General features: G+C 38.4%; 1 protein-coding gene across 1 annotated transcript in view; it reads left to right on the top strand.

Moving 5' to 3' along the window:
* The window catches only part of dnah6 (dynein, axonemal, heavy chain 6), a gene marked incomplete at its 5' end in the record, with an annotated part of 84217 nt that overhangs the window by 20379 nt on the left and 43829 nt on the right, over positions 1 to 20009 (top strand). The window contains 17 exons of the mRNA XM_084397639.1: positions 548 to 1103; positions 1216 to 1338; positions 2382 to 2564; positions 4287 to 4430; positions 5575 to 5796; positions 5901 to 6048; positions 6126 to 6283; positions 7689 to 7820; positions 9111 to 9282; positions 12091 to 12237; positions 12966 to 13039; positions 13239 to 13393; positions 13558 to 13789; positions 15503 to 15655; positions 15810 to 15950; positions 19248 to 19490; positions 19731 to 19898. Of these exons, the coding sequence (XP_084253765.1) occupies positions 548 to 1103; positions 1216 to 1338; positions 2382 to 2564; positions 4287 to 4430; positions 5575 to 5796; positions 5901 to 6048; positions 6126 to 6283; positions 7689 to 7820; positions 9111 to 9282; positions 12091 to 12237; positions 12966 to 13039; positions 13239 to 13393; positions 13558 to 13789; positions 15503 to 15655; positions 15810 to 15950; positions 19248 to 19490; positions 19731 to 19898 (3151 nt within the window). The remainder of the gene's footprint in view (positions 1 to 547; positions 1104 to 1215; positions 1339 to 2381; positions 2565 to 4286; positions 4431 to 5574; positions 5797 to 5900; positions 6049 to 6125; positions 6284 to 7688; positions 7821 to 9110; positions 9283 to 12090; positions 12238 to 12965; positions 13040 to 13238; positions 13394 to 13557; positions 13790 to 15502; positions 15656 to 15809; positions 15951 to 19247; positions 19491 to 19730; positions 19899 to 20009) is intronic.

Below are 20009 nucleotides of genomic sequence, written 5' to 3'. Positions count from 1 at the left end.
ATTTTTTATAATCAACGTTAAAAACATTTTTGTTGCATAATATTTTTGTGTGTATTATTTTCAGGATTCTTTGATGGAAAAAAAAGTTCAAAAGATCTGCATTTATCTGAAGTAGAGATCTTTTGAAACATTATTAATGAGAGAATAAGTGAGGAAGGACATAACAGAAATCTTTGGACATTTTTTGGTTCCCATGATGAAAACAGGGTTTTTTGAAAATGTAAAATGCAGAATGTTTTATTTAAATCCTAAAACACAAAAACCTACATACACACAGAGAGAGATAGATGGTTATTGACCATGGCACCCACCATGAGGGGGAGCCACCATTACGTAGAATAAAATCGCTTTTTCTATCTCACGTGAGTGTACATTATTTAAGTCATATTTGTCAGAAGTACCATTAATTTCTTTAGATATAAAGTAAACAAATAAAAATAAAATAAAAACTTTTAGTAATTCAGTGAAATTAAGTGTGACTTTAAAGTCCAAGGACTTCTCGGGGCCACTATATTTGTGTGTGAATACCCACTCTTTTTTCCCTTAGTGGCATCCTGTCAGACCTCTTCCCTGGTGTCGCCATCCCAGAGCATGACTACGGTGTCCTGCAGTCTACCATTCACTCATCTATGTGCCAACGCTCCCTCCAGCCCCTCCCATGCATCATAAGTAAGGTCATTCAGCTGTACGAGACCATGCTGGTCCGCCATGGGGTAATGCTCGTGGGGCCTGCCGGGAGTGGCAAGACTACTGTCTATCGTGTGCTGGCAGACACCTTGGATACCCTGCATCACGCTGGCCACCAAAATCCCTTCTACCGCCCTGTTAAGACCTATGTGCTCAACCCAAAGTCAGTGAGCATGGGCGAGCTTTACGGGGAGGTGAACCCGCTGACGCTGGAATGGCGGGATGGTCTGATGGCGCTTTCTGTGCGGGCAGCAGTTCAGGACTTCAGTGATGACCACAAATGGGTGATCAGTGATGGCCCGGTGGATGCACTGTGGATTGAGAATATGAACACAGTCCTGGATGATAATAAGATGCTCTGCTTGGCCAACAGTGAAAGGATTAAGCTCACACCTTCCATACACATGTTGTTTGAGGTGAGATGCGCAAATGTGCACATATTCCCCGTTTGTTAAATTCCACATGCATTTCCCGCTTTTAACTAGAGGCTAGTCATGTATGCTTACATGCCACGCTTTTCTCAATCAGGTTCAAGACCTGGCAGTGGCGTCTCCTGCCACAGTAAGCCGTTGCGGGATGGTGTACATTGACCCAGAGGAGCTTAAGTGGATGCCGTATGTTCAAACGTGGCTTTCAGGTTTAGCCGAGAAGGTGAAGCCATTAAAACTCTCTGAGGACTCACAAAGCAGAGTGTTAACATTGTTTTACTGTCACGGAAGCATTAGAAAGAGTCTTAATTAATAGTTTTATAGGCAAACCTTAATGAGGTTGAACTTATTGGGCCCTTATTTTGCACCCAGCACAATTGACTTTGTACACCGACGCATGTATCATTCCTATTTTGCACCTGACGCACAACGGACTTTTCCCTCCACAGATGCACGTCGGTAAATTAGGGAATGAACTTGCGCTCCCGGGGGCGGTTCAGTGCTATTTTGCAGTTCCAGAAAACAATTTAGCCACAGACCAAGAAAAACCTAGTCTAAAGTCAGTGGCGTGTTTTCAGTGGCTCGTTCAGAAGCTATTTTAAGGGCGCATGCTTGGCCATAATGTAGCGTGTGCACAACGCTCATACACTTTGCTTCTCTCATCTACACAGATGCAGCAGTTGCCATTTTTGCAAACCATACATAATATTACACATGAGGGAAATCATTGTGGTGTCCATGAAGATGTGAAAAAATAGGCATAAATCTAGCTTACACATTTACCCAAATTATCATACGCCTGTTTAACCGAAGCTTATTTGGGTGGGTTTCTCCCATCCCCATACAATGTCACTTTTCTGTCTTTTACGGCCCTGACGAGAACGTCGGTCTCCTCGGCTGTGAACCGCTCCTGGCGTGCGCCGTTATAAGCAATCCGCCATGGAACAAACGCGCCTGCTCTTAAAGGGAATGTGAGATGATGCTCTGATTAGTTTATTTCACGTTACGCCCAAACCACACCTATGAGTAATGTAGCTACTTCAGACCAACCCATTTTAGATTTGCGTCGGGCGCAAGAGTAATTTATTCCGCCAGTATAATAGCAACAGCGCCCAAGATCCGCCCACAAAGGATCTACTTGCGCTTCGCGTTTGATACTTGCGTTTCAGATCGTTAAAATAGGGCCCAGAATGTCTTTTAGTTTGTTTTTGGAACTGTAGACCCATTACCATCTGGAAAATGTGTGTGTTTCTTTTTCTTTTTTAGATTACAGAGCCTGTACGTGGATATCTGATGGAGCTGTTTCAAAAATATGTGGAGAAGGGCCTGCAGTTTGTTTCAAAGCACTGTGTTCAGGCCATTGGACAGGTGGACATTAGTAAAGTCACAACCCTCTGCTGCCTATTGGAAGCGTTACTGTTCAGCAATGGAGCCCCTAACCTCAATATGGTATTTATGCATCATAGCTATCACCAAAATGAATCATTAACATATTTTAGAAAGATTCTACAGGACGTCTAATTGATAATGTGGTTAAAGACAAAAAAGAAAACCTAGTAGATCTACACTACCCATCTAAACTACTGTGCAAAGTAGTTCAAGGTTTGTTTGTTTTTGAAAGAAAGAAATTAATAATTGTGTTTAGCCAGGATGCATTAAATTGATAATAAAATATAATTAAAGCTGCAAGCAGAATTTATCGGGGTTCAAGCAATTAAGGCCTTTAAGCACAAAAGCATCAAAAGTTATTAAATTTTATTTAGCAAGCATGTAACCACTGACATAATAGATGGAAAAGACCATTTACAGCCAATACAGGCAATGTACCATAGGAAATATATGGTTTTAAAGCTTTTGGCCAGTTATAGCGCCACCTATGGTCCGATCTCCATGAAACTCTGCATGCTTCCTCACCATGTTATGACACATATGCTCATCGATGTTTGTGACATTCTGAGTTTTCCTTTAGGATTTATAGGCTTTTGAGTGTATTTTGTCACGCCCCTTTTCTAAATGACCCTGTTACAGCCACCCAAATGCAAAAATTCAACTTTTTTCCGATAACTATTGATCTAGAGAGTTCAGAGAATTGTCCTAGACTGGTCTGGTTCCGATCGGGCAAAAAACCAGGGACTAGTTCGCAAAAGTAGGTTTTGGACAAAATTTGACATAGCAGAATTTTTTTCCGCCTTGAGCCAGGGATCACAGTGGTGTAAGACACTTGCATCTAGGACAAACGGTCTAAGAGTTATGAGCGCTTTTGTACTTTTGGTTGCTGTAGCGCCACCTATGGGCCAATCGGGGTCATACTCTGATAGGTTCTCCCCAAATTGAGGCCTACCATCTGGCCAGGTTTCAAGTCTCTAGGCCTTACGGTTTGGCCTGCACGATGCGTTTTACAAATCCTTACAATTACAATAGGGTTTCAGCATTTCATGCTTGAACCCCAAATTAATACTTGCTTATAAAGCAAAAATAAAATAATTAATAGTAAAATGTTATAATGTTACAAAAGACATTTAGTAATGGCTGCTGGAAATTCAGCTTTGCCGTCATAGGAATAATAACATTGTACTTTAAATTATGACAGAGACCCCTAGCTAAAATATAAAGGCTATGTACAAAGTCCCATTTATACTATGTGAGCAAAAAAAGTGTTATAATATAAAGACGTGTTATTTGCTAAATTAAATGTGTTTTATACGGTTATTGTATTGAAGTCTTAGCAAATAATAAATAAATAAAAACATTATTTGGAAAGTACTTGCATGAAGTTGACTTATCTTTTTTTACCCACTAGTAATGTTTAATTAATAAACCTGAAGAGAAATTCTGATTTATTTGTAACTGAGATATGTTCTTTTCTATTCCATTAGGCATTAAAATAAATTCACATTTACACTTCTCTCTGAATGTTTGGTTTCTCGCCTTTGAGAAAAATGCGGAAATATAAGGGTTCAGAGAGGAGTGGGAACTTGAGTTGTAAGTTAAATACCACGAATCAAAACCCTGGACTGGCACAGTTCAAAACATTCAGACCCCAAAACTGCTGTACACTCGTAACACTCTCATATAGACATTCAGTAGTGTCTCATATCAATTTCAGTAGAAATTGCAGTGTGGTGATATCCAACTGTTTAATTTATGTGCTTTTTGTGAATGTATTTGTAGGAGTCCAGCAAGTTGAGCAATATGTTATGTCAGACGTTTGTGTTCTGCTACCTGTGGGCAGTGGGCGGTAATTTGATTGACAGCCACTGGGACACATTCGACACCTTCATCAGGCAGCAGTTTGAGGACAACAGTGATACAAAGGTAAAGGAATAAATGTCAAATGCAATGTAATGCATAGGAACATTTCATATACTCTGAAATAATCTCAGATCACTTTGATTAACCTGTGAAGTATGCTTACATTTATGGAAATTTATCAGTGAGCAAATCTGGGAATTTCTATTTTATTGCCTTAATTTATGACAATCATATTAGCTTTCTAATAGTATTTTGTTCAGGAAAATACCATTATGTGCTACAAGATTTGGATGAACATGTTTAGTTTTTTACAGATCTGCAGCCATAATGTTTTCATAATTTTACATAATTCAAAAGGTAATAATTTTTTTTCTCTAGTCCCATCTGAATGTATTCTCAATGGCCATACAGTAGCTATTCCTGTTAAACAACTGATGTGGAACATTGAAGACACTGCAAACCTCCTCTGGGCTTTGACCCTGAAAAGAGCACACTGACCTGACTGATAGGTCATTGTAAATTATATATAGCACCTGACTGGTTCAATTATTTTTATATAGACAGCTGTGTCTTGTCTCGTGTGTCTGTCACATTCATAAATGTGACCTCAGGAATATTTAATGGGAAATAGATTGAAGAAAAACAATATGCCCCAGACATTTGTATAAGGATTAAGGGAAGGTGTGTTTATTTCAGAAGGTCGGAATGCAGTGGAGAGTGTCATTATTAGTATTCCACAGAGCAAGACAGAATGATCCAGGGAGGGGGGGAGGGGCGAGCAGAAGAAAAGGAAGTGGTTAATTTGAAATGAATAAGGGTACTAGAACCTGCCCTTATAATACAGACTCCCGAAACACATTCTTTTTCTTTTTTCTTGCTATTACTGTTATACTTATTTGAACAAACCCCCTTATAATTATTAAATTGAAGCATCTAAGCCTACCTACAGCATCCATCCATCCATCCATCCATCCAAATTGACAAAAATTGGTTGTTGCATCCTTAAAACTGTTTCTCACACACAACTATTGAAAAAACCTGAAATACAGTGCACAAACCATATGGACTACTTTTATTGTGTTTTATGTTGTTGTTTTAGGAACTTGACCTGTCCCCATTTACTTTCATTTCATGAAAAAGAGCATTTTAAATGTAATACATAATTCAGTGAACTCTCTCTCTCTCTCTCTCTCTCTCTCAATAACAGTTGCCCAGTGGATGTGATTTGTGGAGCGTATATATGAACTTTGCTACTACATGTTTGGAGCCATGGGAGAGGATCATTCCCCCCTTTAGTTATAACAGTGAGTTGCCCTTCTTTGAGATGCTGGTACCCACCACAGACACGGTGAGGTATGGATACCTGATGGAAAAACTGCTGTCTGTTAATCACTCTGTCCTCTTTACTGGCATCACTGGAGTGGGAAAGGTAAGACGGGCATATGTTTAATGTGATGTAAGAGTGTGTGAAGCAGTTTAAAGTTTTATGTTTCGTCACTAGAAACTGCTTACTAGGCTTATTGTGTGTTTTAGTCTGTTGTGGCACGGGCATTGTTGAACAGTGTCCAGGAAAAGGCAGGTTATGTCCCCGTCTACATCAACTTCTCAGCCCAAACTTCATCAGCCAGAACCCAAGAGATCATTGAGTCAAAACTGGAAAAGAAGAAAAAGAATTTACTTGGTAAGGGGAATTTAGATACAATTATGGGTGGTGTGTAAACTGCCATACTGAAAATCATCTGTGTTTATGTATCTCAGGTGCTCCTGCTAATAAAAAGATTGTGGTGTTTGTGGATGATCTGAACATGCCAAAGTTGGACAGTTATGGCTCTCAGCCCCCTATAGAGCTACTCAGACAGTTCCAGGACTTTCATGGTTTCTATGACAGAGAAAAGTTCTTCTGGAAGGAGATACACGTAAGCAACCCAGACACTTACACACAGAAAATGGAAACATGACACATGAGAAATATTAACAGATTTGTCCTTGTTTGACTTTACTGGCCTGGCATGGGAATTGAAAATAATTTCTTATTCAAAACCGGTTTTGTTTAAAAGGAAAAATAAATAAAAATAAACAGTGTAGTTTGAATGAAGTTCAAATTTCTGTTTTGTTCGATTCTTGAAGGTCAGAATTCTTCATGAGAACGCTGGACATAACACTAAAAAGCTCCCACAGTATTACCACAAAACAAACATACAGCACAGCCACTGTAGTCTAATTTGTGAACTCTCATGAGCCACTTTTTTTAATGAATCTTGCTCACAAATCCATCACAGTCTCATGACTCACTTGGACACCTTGAATTGATCAGAATGGATCTTGACTAAGTTTTTGTAATGTCAAAACAAACTCTTATGTGTACTTAAGTCTCTGCTATGTGTATTTAATGAGATTTAAATCTGTCTAATTACTAATTGTACTAATTGATTTTGGAGGTTTATTGTAAATACATATTATAATTGTTTACTAGAACCAGAATTGTTACCTTTCTTAAGATTCCCATCCCTAATCCTGGGCAACTGCTGTGAGACCAGCAGTTTGCGCAGAATCCTCAGGAACCACAATCCAATTTTATCAAGTGCTTTAATCGTTAAGCATTTTCTCACTCTCTGCCTTCTCTCTATCGGGATAGAAAAAATTTTATGTTGTAATGTTTATTATATAATGAGCGGCACTAATTCTTGATGTTTGAAGTTGCTGCTCTCATTTGATTGTTGTCTCACCTCGGGAATGATGCTTAATTATGTATTTTTCACACACCAGCATCAAGTAAACCCTCTGCTTGTTGAACACACACACTCATACACTTGTACAAACAAAGATAAAAGTGCATAATATAAACAAGGACAATTATGCGATTTGGCAAGGTTACAGAGAAATATGGTGATCTGAGACATTGCAGTCGACCTTAATACTCATCAATCTCAAATATGAGTTACAATAAAATAAAAGACAGAAATATGACAAGAGGAAAGAACCCGCTGAGGTTTAAAAGGATGATTTGTGGTACTCAATTTAGCTTTGACCTTGGAGAAACTGATTTGGGTTAGTGTAGCTCTTTGGTTGCTGAATATGACACTGCTTTGACACAGCAACATTTCCTGAATGATTTTTCTGTCATTTGATAAGAAATTGGTCATTAAGTTTCTAGCTGTCAAAAGGCTCTTTTAATTTGGGTTGTAATCAATATTACATTAATTTCTTCTAGTAAAGGTTTGATGAGATTAGTGGAAGTGTCAAAAAAGTTAAATGATGTCCCTTGGATATTTTTTCATACGCACTTATTCACCATCTTCTGTCTCCTTCTCCTCCCTAAAGGATATGACTATAGCCGCAGCCTGTGCACCACCTGGTGGAGGTCGTAACCCTGTGACTCCTCGTTTCATCCGCCACTTCAGCATGCTGTGCCTCCCAACGCCCTCTGAGCACAGCCTCAAACAGATTTTTAAGGTCAGACATATGGTAGCACTCATTTTGAATGAACAGTTTTCTTTTATAAAGTCAACATGAAATCAAAATTGACCTATTTACTTTTTTTTTAAAGTTCTTAAGTTCTTTTTTTTAAGCACATTATTCCAAATAAACGTATCAAAAATCAATAACTTGCTCTGCATCTAAAACAACTTTCCTTTTTAGTTGACATTATGATTTCCAACCACCTGGCTCCAATCTGTATGTAACATCCAGTCTTGTCCCTCTGGATAAAATCAAGTCCTGCTCTATTTTATTTAATTTTTCTCATTGAATAACCTGTTTCATTCAGAAATATGTCACATATACAGTATGCATGACAGTCAATGGGTAGCCAGCACTGTTTCATGTTGACTTTAAAGCTGTTGCATGCTGTGCCAGTCTGTTGACTTAGAAAAGGCAATGATCTTGAGCCAACTTAAGCTGTGTTCCCAAACCTGGTGAGCTGCCTACCTAGACAGCATATTAAAGCTGAAAGTATACTTCACTTGTATTTACAACTGTTTGAAAAGGTAGGCAACATTATTAGTATTCTAAGATACCAATACCATGTGTTGGCCAAAATTTAAGGCAGAATTTCATATCCTTCTCAGATAAGTCAGTACCAGAATGCATTGCGACAATATTTTTCTTTTTCTTCAAGATGATGGATGAGTTGAGAGAAATGTATTGTATTCAACACTGAATAATAATGCTAAAAAAAAAATTTCAATTAACTTGGAACTGTTTTTCCAAATATTTATTGTGTTACAGTTACTACCTTTCAACAACAAATACAAGACATTTCTGAGCCTTTTGTTTTTAAGAACACGTCAAGTTTTGTTCTTTTCCATGATGTTGCAAGTCAATCTAGCTGTTTTTGAATTCATATTATGTGAACATTCCTTAAGAATCCCTTAAGCGTCTGAATTGTGTTCAGTAGGCATGAGCCTTAACCTGCAAAATTGGGCTTCCTCATTAAGACAACCCACCGACTAGATGAGTTTTAAAATATGCAGTTTTCCATATCTCTAGCTTCCTATATAGAAAGTTGACTGCAGAGTAGCTCATTAGGAAATGGAGCTGTCCATGGTTCTGAAGCCACAGCCTGAGAGCTGGAGTTGTCCATGGTTTTGAACTGACAGTCTAAGCGCATTAACTGGTCAATGCTGGAGCTGTCCATAGTTGGTATAGGTCTTCAGACAAACTCTACGCTTAGAAATATTACTATCATAAACTCTATGCTTGCTGCGCACACTGACTTCTGTTCTTATATGTGCATGTTTGTAGGCAATTTTAGAGGGTTTCCTCACTGAATTTCCCACAGCAGTGAAGCAGGCAGCTGACAACATTGTGGATGCTGCTGTTGAGATCTACCATCGTATGAGTGTAGACCTGCTGCCTACACCAGCAAAATCTCACTACGTTTTCAACCTTAGAGACCTCTCTAAATGTGTGCAAGGTAAGAGACACAGACAAGTGTACAACACATATCTTCAGAGACACTTTAGACATTTGCAAAGAATTTACCAAGGCTGCCATTTATTTACAGTACAGGTCAAAAGTTTGGAAACATTACGTTTTTTTAATATTTTTGAAAGAAGTCTCTAATGCTTATCAAGGCTGCGTTTATTTGATCAAAAATACAGAAAAAAAAACAGTAATATTGTGAAATATTATTACAACTTAAAATAATAGTTTTCTATTTGAATGTACTTTAAAAAATAATTTATTCCTGTGATGCAAAGCTGAATTTTCAGCATCATTACTCCAGTCTTCAGTGTCACATGTGACATCCAGTCTATCACATGATCCTTTAGAAATCATTCTAATATTCTGATTTATTATGAGTGATGGAAACAGTTCTGCTGCCTAATATATTTGATGAATAAAAGGTTAAAAAGAACTGCATATATTCAAAATAAAAAAATATTTTCTAATAGTATAAATCTTCTTTACTATCACTTTTTATCAATTTAACACATCCTTGCTGAATAAAAGTATTGATTTATTTAAAAAAATATATAAAAAAAATTACTGACCCCAAATTACTGACCAGTAGTGTATACTGTTGTTATATTACAAAAGATTTCTATTTTTAAAACATTTGCTTCTTTTTTTAAATTTATTTATTTTTTTTTTTTACTTTTTATTCATCAAAGTATCCTAAAAAAGTATCACAAGTTATGAAAAAATATTAAGCAGCAGAACTGTTTCCAACTTTGATAATGAATCATCATATTAGAATGATTTCTAAAGGATCATGTGATAGACTATAATAAATTGAAGGGTGGTGCTACAGTGAGAACAGAGGCTATGGCAGGATTGGGCAAGCAAGCAGAGTCCTGACCGGGGGTTACAGGCCAGGATACGCAGTGGGATGGGCTAGAGTTTTAAAGGAGGAGCGAAAACTGCGTAGTGTAGGGGACTGTTTTATATGGAGTGGGAGTTTATTCCAATGAAGGGGAGCCAGGAGGGAGAAGGAACGGAAACAGGATTGGACACAGGGCGAGGGTGGGACCGAGAGGAACAGCAGAGATTGAGAACGTAAGGGACAGGAGGGAACATAGTAGGTGATAAGTGCAGCCAGACAGGGTGGGGCAAGACCATGGAGGGATTGGTAGACTAGGGTAAGGAATTTAATTAAGCAGCGAAAGTAAACAGGAAGCCAGTGTAGCTGGTGGAGAAGAGGGGAGGTATGAGAGGAGAGGGGGAGGTTGAATATAATACGGGCAGAGGCGTTTTGAATTTGCTGTAGTGGTGTGAAGGCATAGGAGGGAAGGCCAAGAAGGAGTGAGTTGCAGTAATCAAGGCGGGTGAAGATGAGGGCATGAACCAGGAGTTTAGTGGCAGAGAAAGAGATGGAGGGGCTTGTTTTGCGGTTGTTGAATAGGTGGAATCGACAGGTGCGTGTAGTGGCCGAGATATGATCAGCAAGGGAAAGGGCAGTGTCAAAGATGACTCTGAGGTTGCGAACAGAGTTAACCAGAATAAGGGACAGGGGAGGAAATGAGATGGTGGGGGTGGGAGAGGGAGGGGGAGGGGGAGGGAGAGGGAGGGGAAGAAAGGGAGGGTAAAAAATGGATTTCGGTTTTTGATGGGTTGATAAGGAGGTATTGGCGCGCCATCCAAGATTGGATTGCAGTCAAACAAGCAGTAATACGGGCAGAGAGGTCAGGAGTGAAGGAAGGGAAGGAAATACAATCTGGGTGTCATCAGCAAAGAAATGGTGGGGGAAATTAAATGAAGAAATTAGAGCTTTAAGAGGTGAGGTGTACAGAGAGAATAACAAGGGTCCAAGGACAGAGCCCTGGGGAACACCAACAGTCAGAGGGGAGGGAGGAGAAGTGAAGCTGTTGAAAGCAACAGCAGAGGTGCGGGAAGATGGGTATGAGTGCAGCCAGCTAAGGGGTGTTCCAGAAATGCAGAGGTTGGAAAGGGTGGAGAAGAGAATGGGTTGATTGACTGTGTCAAAGGCAGAGGAGAGATCAAGGAGAATGAGAATTGAAGAGAGGCCAGCATGAGAGGAGTTGGCCAGATGATTCTGGACAGTGAGGAGAGCAGTCTCCGTGGAATGGGAAGGACGGAAACCAGATTGTAATTGGGGGTAGAGGGAGTTGACGGATATGTATTGTGATAGGCGTATGTGAACTAGATGCTTAAGAAGTTTTGAAAAATATGGAAGAAGAGACATTGGGCGGTTGTTGGCAGGGCAGGCAGATTGGGCGGTAGTTGGCAGGGCAGGCAGGGTCGAGAGTTTATTTTTTTTTAGCAGTTTATAACAGTAACAATTTATAAATTGCACACAAATCACAATGCATCCATAACTCATAGCCTTTTTGTCCAGAGTATTTGGCAACTTGAGTCTAGTGCTTAAATACACCAAGGGCTTGTAAAGAGCTTCTTTTGCTTTTGAGCTTCCAAATGGCCAATAAAAATGCTCTTTCGTAATTTGACAGGAGACTTGGGGGCCGCTAAAATGTTCTTTTATCCTTTAGGACCCATCCAGGTGCTGAATTGTAGGCTTGTATAAATACTGACAATGTAAACTAAAACCAATCAGCACAACCACCATTATGTTTTTATGTGTGTTTTTATTAACAAAAGGTCACAGACAAGTTCATCTATTACTGTTCATTGATCTGTAGACACAGAATTGATTCTTTACCAGAAGTCATTCTTATAAAATGAAAGACATAATGAAGAATCATTATTTATGTTAAAGAAAATCATATAAATTCTCTGCCTGTGTATGTGTGTTTCTGTATAGGTATGTTGCAGTGTGAGCCAACTACAGTGAGAGATCAAACCCAGATCTTCCGTTTGTTCTGTCACGAGTGCCAACGTGTCTTCCACGATCGACTCATCAACAACGAGGACAAGAGCTATTTCAATACTATGATCTCTGAGATGGCCAGTAAGTCTCTGACCCTTGAATCCTTTTCACTGTTAATCTCTTAGTCCAGTTTAGTCCAGACAACTTTGAAAGCATATATTCTTAATGGAATATTGCAATACAATATACGTTGAAATGTCTTTCAGTAGGTGGGTAGAGAGGTGGCCACAAAGTCGAAAAACATTATTTTAATTTTAATAGCTGCGTCATGATGTATAAAAGCTGTTTTATTGCATATGCTGATATAATAAAACGCTAATTGTAATTCATACTTATAGTTCAACTCTTAATACCTTAAAATAGCTTGAATGTAACTCTTGACCCTTGCCTCATTTAGTATATGCGGTTCTATGAATATGCAAATTAGCCCTGCCTCCACTCACCTTGGTTTAACAGGTAGTTTGTGATGTCAATAACACCAGCGATCTCAAACCACGTTTTTGAGACTGTCTTTGAGAAAATACTCTGAGAAAATACCCAGCAATGGTGTTGACTTATGAATTTGCACATGGTTTGTCTTAAAGCATATTAAAAACACCACATAGTCATATAAACAACTTTAAAAGGAAAACTTCTTAACTTCATAACTTCTTAGAAAGAGGCAAGTAGGTCAGATTAAAACAATGTTATAATCCTTCTCATTTTGCAGTGTGACTTATCAGAATGTTCTATTTATGTTTGTTTTGCCCCCAATCTGTCACCCTTTACCTAAAACTTTAGTACCCTGAACTGCTCCTTTTGTCCAACAGGTAAACATTTCAGCATAAACATAGAGCCAATGTACTTTGTGAACCAGCCCATCATTTTTGGAGATTTTATAAAGGTAAAAGTACTTTTTTGGATTGTTCTGACCATTTTGCATCTGTCAGTGGAATGCTTTAAGTGTGTTTACATTTTACTGTTTTAAACTGCAGTATTTAGCTAGTTAGAGCAATAGTCATCTTTCTGATTAGGGTCCTTTTTTGATTTAATGATGTTTAGATAGTATTTTCTTATTAAATTACTGAATGCATATTGTGCAGGTTGGAGCAGACAAGGCTGACCGTGTCTATGAGGATCTAACGGACATAAAAAAGATTAGCCAGGTGCTGCAGGACTACCTGGATGACTACAACACAACCTTTGCCAAGGAAACCAAGCTTGTGTTCTTCCAAGATGCCATTGAACACGTGTCTCGGTAAGCAAGCAGCTTGCCTTTTCATCTGGTGATCACAAAAGAAGGTGTTCAGATGACCCCGCCATTCAGCCTGGGCATCGTGATCAGTTTACTAATAGAATGTTTTTTATCAACCACCCAGTTGACCTTCTTTTCTTACCATACATCTCTCCCCCTGTCAACAGAATCGCCCGCATGATTCGGCAAGAACGTGGCAATGCCCTGTTGGTTGGTGTGGGGGGCACAGGAAAGCAATCTCTAACACGTCTGGCTGCTCACATGTGTGGTTACCGCTGCTTTCAGATTGAGTTGTGCCGTGGTTATACTTACGAGAGCTTCCACGAAGATCTGCGTAAACTTTACAGAATGGCAGGTGTGGAAGGCCAGGACATGGTCTTCCTCTTTACAGACACGCAGGTACAATCAAAGAATCTGTTTTTAAATTTTAATCTGCTATTATAATTCTATACGATTTTGTACAAATAACAACTATAACAACTATAACACTAAAAACTAAAATCAGCCATTTTAAATGCTACAAGTAAACGTATGCATCACAATATGATAATAAACTGTATGGATATTTATTTTGAGATTTGCTAAAGGTTACATTTAACTTTTAAATGATTAGTGTTTTTAAATATTAACTGGAATGACTGCAAAGGCATTCTGAATATAAAAACAGGGGAAATTATCATGTACATGTACAATCACAATAAATATCCAATATTGGCCGACATGTGTCCAATATTGTCCAATTTACTTTGAAAATGTATGTAAAATCAGCCTATAATTGATATGTTACCAATATTGTGCATGCATATTGTTAGTCCCAAACGCTAAAGGTGATGATACACAGGGCAACTTTTTCGGCAATGTTGCTGGGCAATGTTGCCGTCAACGGGCAACCAGGTGAGACACAGGGCTCACGACCGGTCTAAAGTATCCAGATAGAAATTCTCAATGGGAAAGTGCCCAAGCAACATTGCCTGGCAACATTGCTCAGAAAAGTTGCCCTGTGTATCATCACTTTTACTGTACAGGAAAATATGAGATATAAATGTTAGCTTATTTTGAATTTGTGTCCCACAAAAGCATCTGCATCCATGACATTTCATCTCCATTCTGTCCTTTCAACAGGGGCAACAGCTATTGTCTGTATGTTTTCAATGTCAGTTCAATGCCAGTTTACAAATTTCTTTTTATGAGTTTTTTTTGTTGTTGATTGATTGATGTGAGTTAAAATAAGGGTCTAGGAATTGGAATGCTTGCCCCAGTCTAACCCAAAACCGCACCTCTCCAACAGCCTCCTGTGTCCAATTCAAAAGTTATGATTTATTGATATCCTGATATGAATCTGGATGCAGAGAGGTTGTCTCCGAGCTGTAGAGTAGACAGTAGGTCATCTATTATGCCTCCGGGCCCTCTGCCAGTACTGTAAAGTACTGTCTTGCCTCATGAAAGCAGAGAATGCTACTGCTTTGTGATTCAGCATTCAGGTTTGGCAGCAGTAATGACCCCCTAAATTATTTCATGTGCTGTTCCTAACGAGACAGACACAGACTGGTGCTATAGACATGAGATATATGTTGTGAAGTGTGCGTGTGTGTGCTTGTGTGCCCATCTGTACAGTTATTTACTAATGGGAATAAGAATCTTTGATTGTATAGGCTGTTTTAAATGTCATTTATTTGAGTGTTTTGATAGACTTAAGGGAGTAAACTTAAGGGAGAGTCACACAGTCGAAACATAGTTTTTCAAACTTGCCCTTAGAGTGTGTGTGACCTTCCAGGTTAAATTCTATATCTGAAATGCCAACGAGTGTGTGTGTGTGTGTGTGTGTGTGTGTGTGTGTGTGTGTGTGTGTGTATGCAGACCAAAGTGTGATAGGTTTGAGTGAGGAACAGAATGAAAATTAAGTAATCATTCACTGAAAATGTTCCTCTCTGATTAATTATCTAATTTAAAAATTAACGTATTCAAACTCAGTCCTTCAAGACATGCCAGATTTTAAATCAATGATGCCAAATGGCATTAATTCTTAAAAGTGATGCATCAGAATGTTTAAATCTTTGTTGGCCGAATGATATTGTTTGACCATGCGATTTTGTTTTCTGCAATCTGCTTCAGATTGTGGTGGAAGAGTTCCTGGAGGACATTAATAACATGCTGAACTCTGGTGAAGTACCAAACCTCTTTGAGAAGGATGAACTAAAACAGGTGCTGGCTGCCATTAGCCCCAAGGCCAAAGAAGCTGGCATTTCTGAAGGAAACAGGGATGAGGTATGTGATACAAGTTACAACCAATAACCATCCAATCTCACAGCATGACCTTAAACAAAACATCGTGCAAATCGTCACTATTTATTCTCAGCTGGTCTACTGTTCTGTTTAGAGGTCAGTTGTCTAATCTCTGTTTATGTCTTTGTGTCTCAAGGTCTTCCAATTCTTTATCTCTCGTGTTCGTGAGAAGTTGCATATAGTGCTGTGCATGAGCCCTGTGGGCGACTCCTTCCGGTCACGTTGCCGCATGTTCCCTTCGCTAGTTAACTGCTGCACCATCGACTGGTTTGTACAGGTGAGAATCCGCCTCTTCCCTTTTATCACTGCCTTATCCTTTCAGACAGAATCTTACTTTTACTTCTTCAAACAAAAATTACTGAGCAGTGAATAAATGTAACAACTTCACCTCTAAACTGCTGTGCCTGTGAAAACCCTGTGTTCTATTCAGATTCCACCTGCAACCACACTTAACCAGCTGCTGTATGTGCTGGAATAGTACTTCACTGTGCATATTTAAATTAAGTTTGCACACGTTTCCTCATGTTTCATAGAGAGGAAACATGGGTGTACTAAAAAGAATAACGATGACTCAATTTAAATATGCACAGGCACATCACATACAGTAATGGCTTATTACAGATAGTGCCTTATTTACAAAAATCAGTGCTAATTACAAAAAGCTGGTGGTAAGCAGACTTTCAAACGGGTCGCAATAACGTCATGCAAATAGCGTTCGGCACTAATGGTGCGTTCAAGTCCTCCTGGGAAGTTCATAGGGGGAAGCCATGTTTACGACAGCAGGTGCGTTCAAGTCACTTTCTTCGGAGTAAGATGGCGGTGTACTTACTCTTAATTAATTAGACAAAAATACAGTAGGTTCTTAAACTTTAGTTCTAGAAGATGAAGAACAAAGAAATGTGCATCAGGTGTGTTTTGCTTTTTTATGTTTTTAATTAATTTATGAAGCCACTGCAAACTTTATTGTTATATATTATATTGTTATATTATAATGCTATCATAATCTGTGCAGGCAATTAGCTTACTTCACTGTAAATAGAAAAGCCTGACAATATCACTGCCAAATACAGTACCTTTAAGTATTGTGGTAGTCCGCTATGTTTCTCACTGACATGCCTCATAGAACTTGTAATGATCGGGGCTTAAAGAAAATCCACCTCAACTACTGTTCAAGCATTTTTTAAACAATTGTTCTTAAAAAAAATAATCATAGAAACCTATTTTTAGATCGCTATATTTATGACACTGTTAGTTTTAGAAAGAGACCAAACAGAATAATTTATTAACTCAAAATTATGTGTTGCAAGAAATTCTACAAATATGCCTTCAAATGCTCTGACTAGTCTTGGTGGACACAAGGATTATGAGCACATCTATTCTCCAGGGCCAATCTGTCCAGTAATAGCATGGAACATTGATAAGGGAAATTGCTACCCCAGTCCCTACACATATTAAAGAGTCACTTTTGCCAGACAGGCAGCAGCATACTATGATGATAAGGAGCTGTCATCCTTATACTTTTATGCTTTAAAAAGACTACTTATGCATTTCGTCCTCACTCATCCCTACACTTCAGTTCAGTTTTCACACAGTTTTTGCTGGTTTTGGTTCAGGCCCTGAGAGAGAGAGAGAGAGAGAGAGAGAGAAGCTGGGGAGTTGGAAAATGAGTAAATGAAAGTCAAAGATTGTGCTATTTTAAGCTAAATTAATAGACCTTAGTCAGATTATTGAATTTGGTTCAACCAGACTTTCAACCATATTGAATTTAACGCAGATAAAAACGAGGCTGTGACTTACAATGGGTAGTCTGCTACCCTGACTAGGCTATAAAGGGTTTTATACAACAGTTAGTTCTCATCCTTGAATCTTGATTGGCTGAGTGGCGTTTCAAGAGTGAGTAACTCCAAATCTTTATAGTTTATGCATGAATATATTATGAATAAATGCATGAATAGAATGCATGGGGGAATGGTGGGGGAATCAAAATCCACAATCGCAAATAAATTGTCATATTTTAAAATGAATGGGTTTATAAAACTGCGATTGATCTAGGAGGTTGAATGGAAAAACCAATACATATTTTGCAGCAATCTCTAAAATAAATATTTGTAAAAAAAAAAATTATGATTGGCTATATGGACATGTAAAATGCATAAACTTATTTTATAAATGTTTATAAACATACACCACGATCACATATAATATTTTAATAGAATAAGTTTAGATTTAATTTTGAATAAATTTTTGTCATTTTCTGAACACTTAAAGAAGACCTATTATGCTTTTTTACATTTTTACATTTTGAACTTGTTGCTGTGAAAAATGTTGTCTATATTAGTTATAAAGCACTAAGTCCACTCCTAAGGGAGTTATTCTTTATATCAGTAAGCACTGTTCTGAACTCCCTGAAATGCCTCGATTGTAGTCTTGAGTTTTCTTCCGTGAACGTAAACGTCACAAAAACATATTCCTCATTTAAATAATTCCTGCCCAAGGCATATGCAAAAAAGGGGCGGGGCCTGGTTGAGTTGCTTTAGTAGTGTGTTGAAACTTGTGTTTATGGTAAGAGGCTTGACATTTCAGAACCATGCTGTAAATGGGTTAACCAATCACAACACACTGGTCCAGCTGATGTTGAGCTTTTCAGAAGGAGGGGCTTTATGGAGCCAGCATTACTGACAGTAACAGACTGGGAGGAATGGTGCTGCAACAATGTAAAATATGTGAAAATTTTGTTTTGTTTTTTGTTTTTTTTGAACATTCAAGCATGAAAACCTATTCTAGTAGACGCCAAAAACAAAATCAAGACTTTGTAAAAGGGCATAATATGGCCTCTTTAATATTAGCATTTTCTTTAGATTTCGTGGACACTAATGGTACTTATTTATAGAATGAAGCAGAGACAGAAATCTGATTCTAAAAAAGGGAGGGGGCTTCACACACATACAGATGCTCTGGCCCCATCATTCAATATCTTTTTGTCTCCATTCATTTGTTTCATTCTGTTATCTAATGAGACACATGTTGACTGACCTCTGTGGGCTGTTGCGTACCACGAGGTGTTCTGCTAATTACTGTAAAGTGCGTGTAGTGCGTTTGCATCTAGTGTCGATTTTATATGTTGTGTTGTCTGATGTAGTGTTGTGATTGTGGGTGTGATGAATGACTCAGCGCTGGCCAACTGCAGCTGCTCATTAGCGTTAAGCTGCAAGCCCATACGGCTGTTCACCCTCCTTTTATTTGCTTATTTGTTTGCGTGTTTGTTTACTTGTGTATAAACACACGCTCACACTCGCCCCACATATTTCAAGGTGAAAGCTTGCTGGATGAAATGAAAGAATACTTTAGTATAGTATCTTCAGTGCGACCTGCATGATATTTTTGTACTTGGTTTGTGGAAGCTAATATATTACCATACATAAAAAAGTCATAAAAAGGAAATGAACATTTAAAGGAATATTGCATCCAAAAACGAAAAAAACAACAACTGTTATATGCAATTCACTCCGTGAAATGTTAGAAAATGTAACTGACTGCCACAAATATATTCTTTCTTTCCATGTTTATTTTTCAGTGGCCTCGTGAGGCTTTGCTTTCTGTGTCCCAGACCTTCTTTCAGAATGTGGATTTTGGCAGTGAGGAGATGAAGCAGTGTTTTTCAGAGATGTGTGTAGAGATCCATGTTAGTGTGACTGACATGGCAGAACGTTTTTACTCTGAACTGCGCAGACACTACTACACCACGCCCACCTCCTATTTAGAGCTCATTAACCTATACCTGAGCATGCTGGGAGAAAAGAGACAACAGCTGCAGGCGGTGAGGAGGCGAAGCTATGGATGAGCAATGCAAGATGCATAAATATTTGATGTTGTTTCATCATTACTTAAAATTGTGAACTTATAACACTATTTTAAAATAAATTTCAAGACAAAAGGTTATCTTTTAAAATATTTAATTCATGGATGTTGCAACTTGATAATTTTTTAGAGTAAAGGCCACATCTAAGCTAGACAAAGAACGAAATGTTTGGAATGTAACATGTATTTGTTTGCATAGGCACGAGATCGCGTGAAAAATGGTCTTACTAAATTGCTGGAGACAAACGAAGTAGTTGATAAGATGAAGCAAGACCTCTCTGCACTGGAGCCCGTGCTTGAACAGAAATCGATTGATGTCAGTGCTCTGATGGAGAAGCTTGCTGTGGACCAAGAGAGCGCTGACCAGGTGTGTGTATTAATAATAATACAACCATTCTGCCTCTCTCTACACAGGATCTCTCAATTACCTGTATATTAATTCTATTTTTTTCCACTTGAAATGTTGTCCACTTTGAAA

The sequence above is a fragment of the Rutilus rutilus genome (genome assembly GCF_951802725.1).
Source record: "Rutilus rutilus genome assembly, chromosome: 2".
NCBI lineage: Eukaryota > Metazoa > Chordata > Actinopteri > Cypriniformes > Leuciscidae > Rutilus > Rutilus rutilus.
Note: the sequence above shows the minus strand (reverse complement) of the source record. Positions and strands in the feature narration are given on the sequence as shown.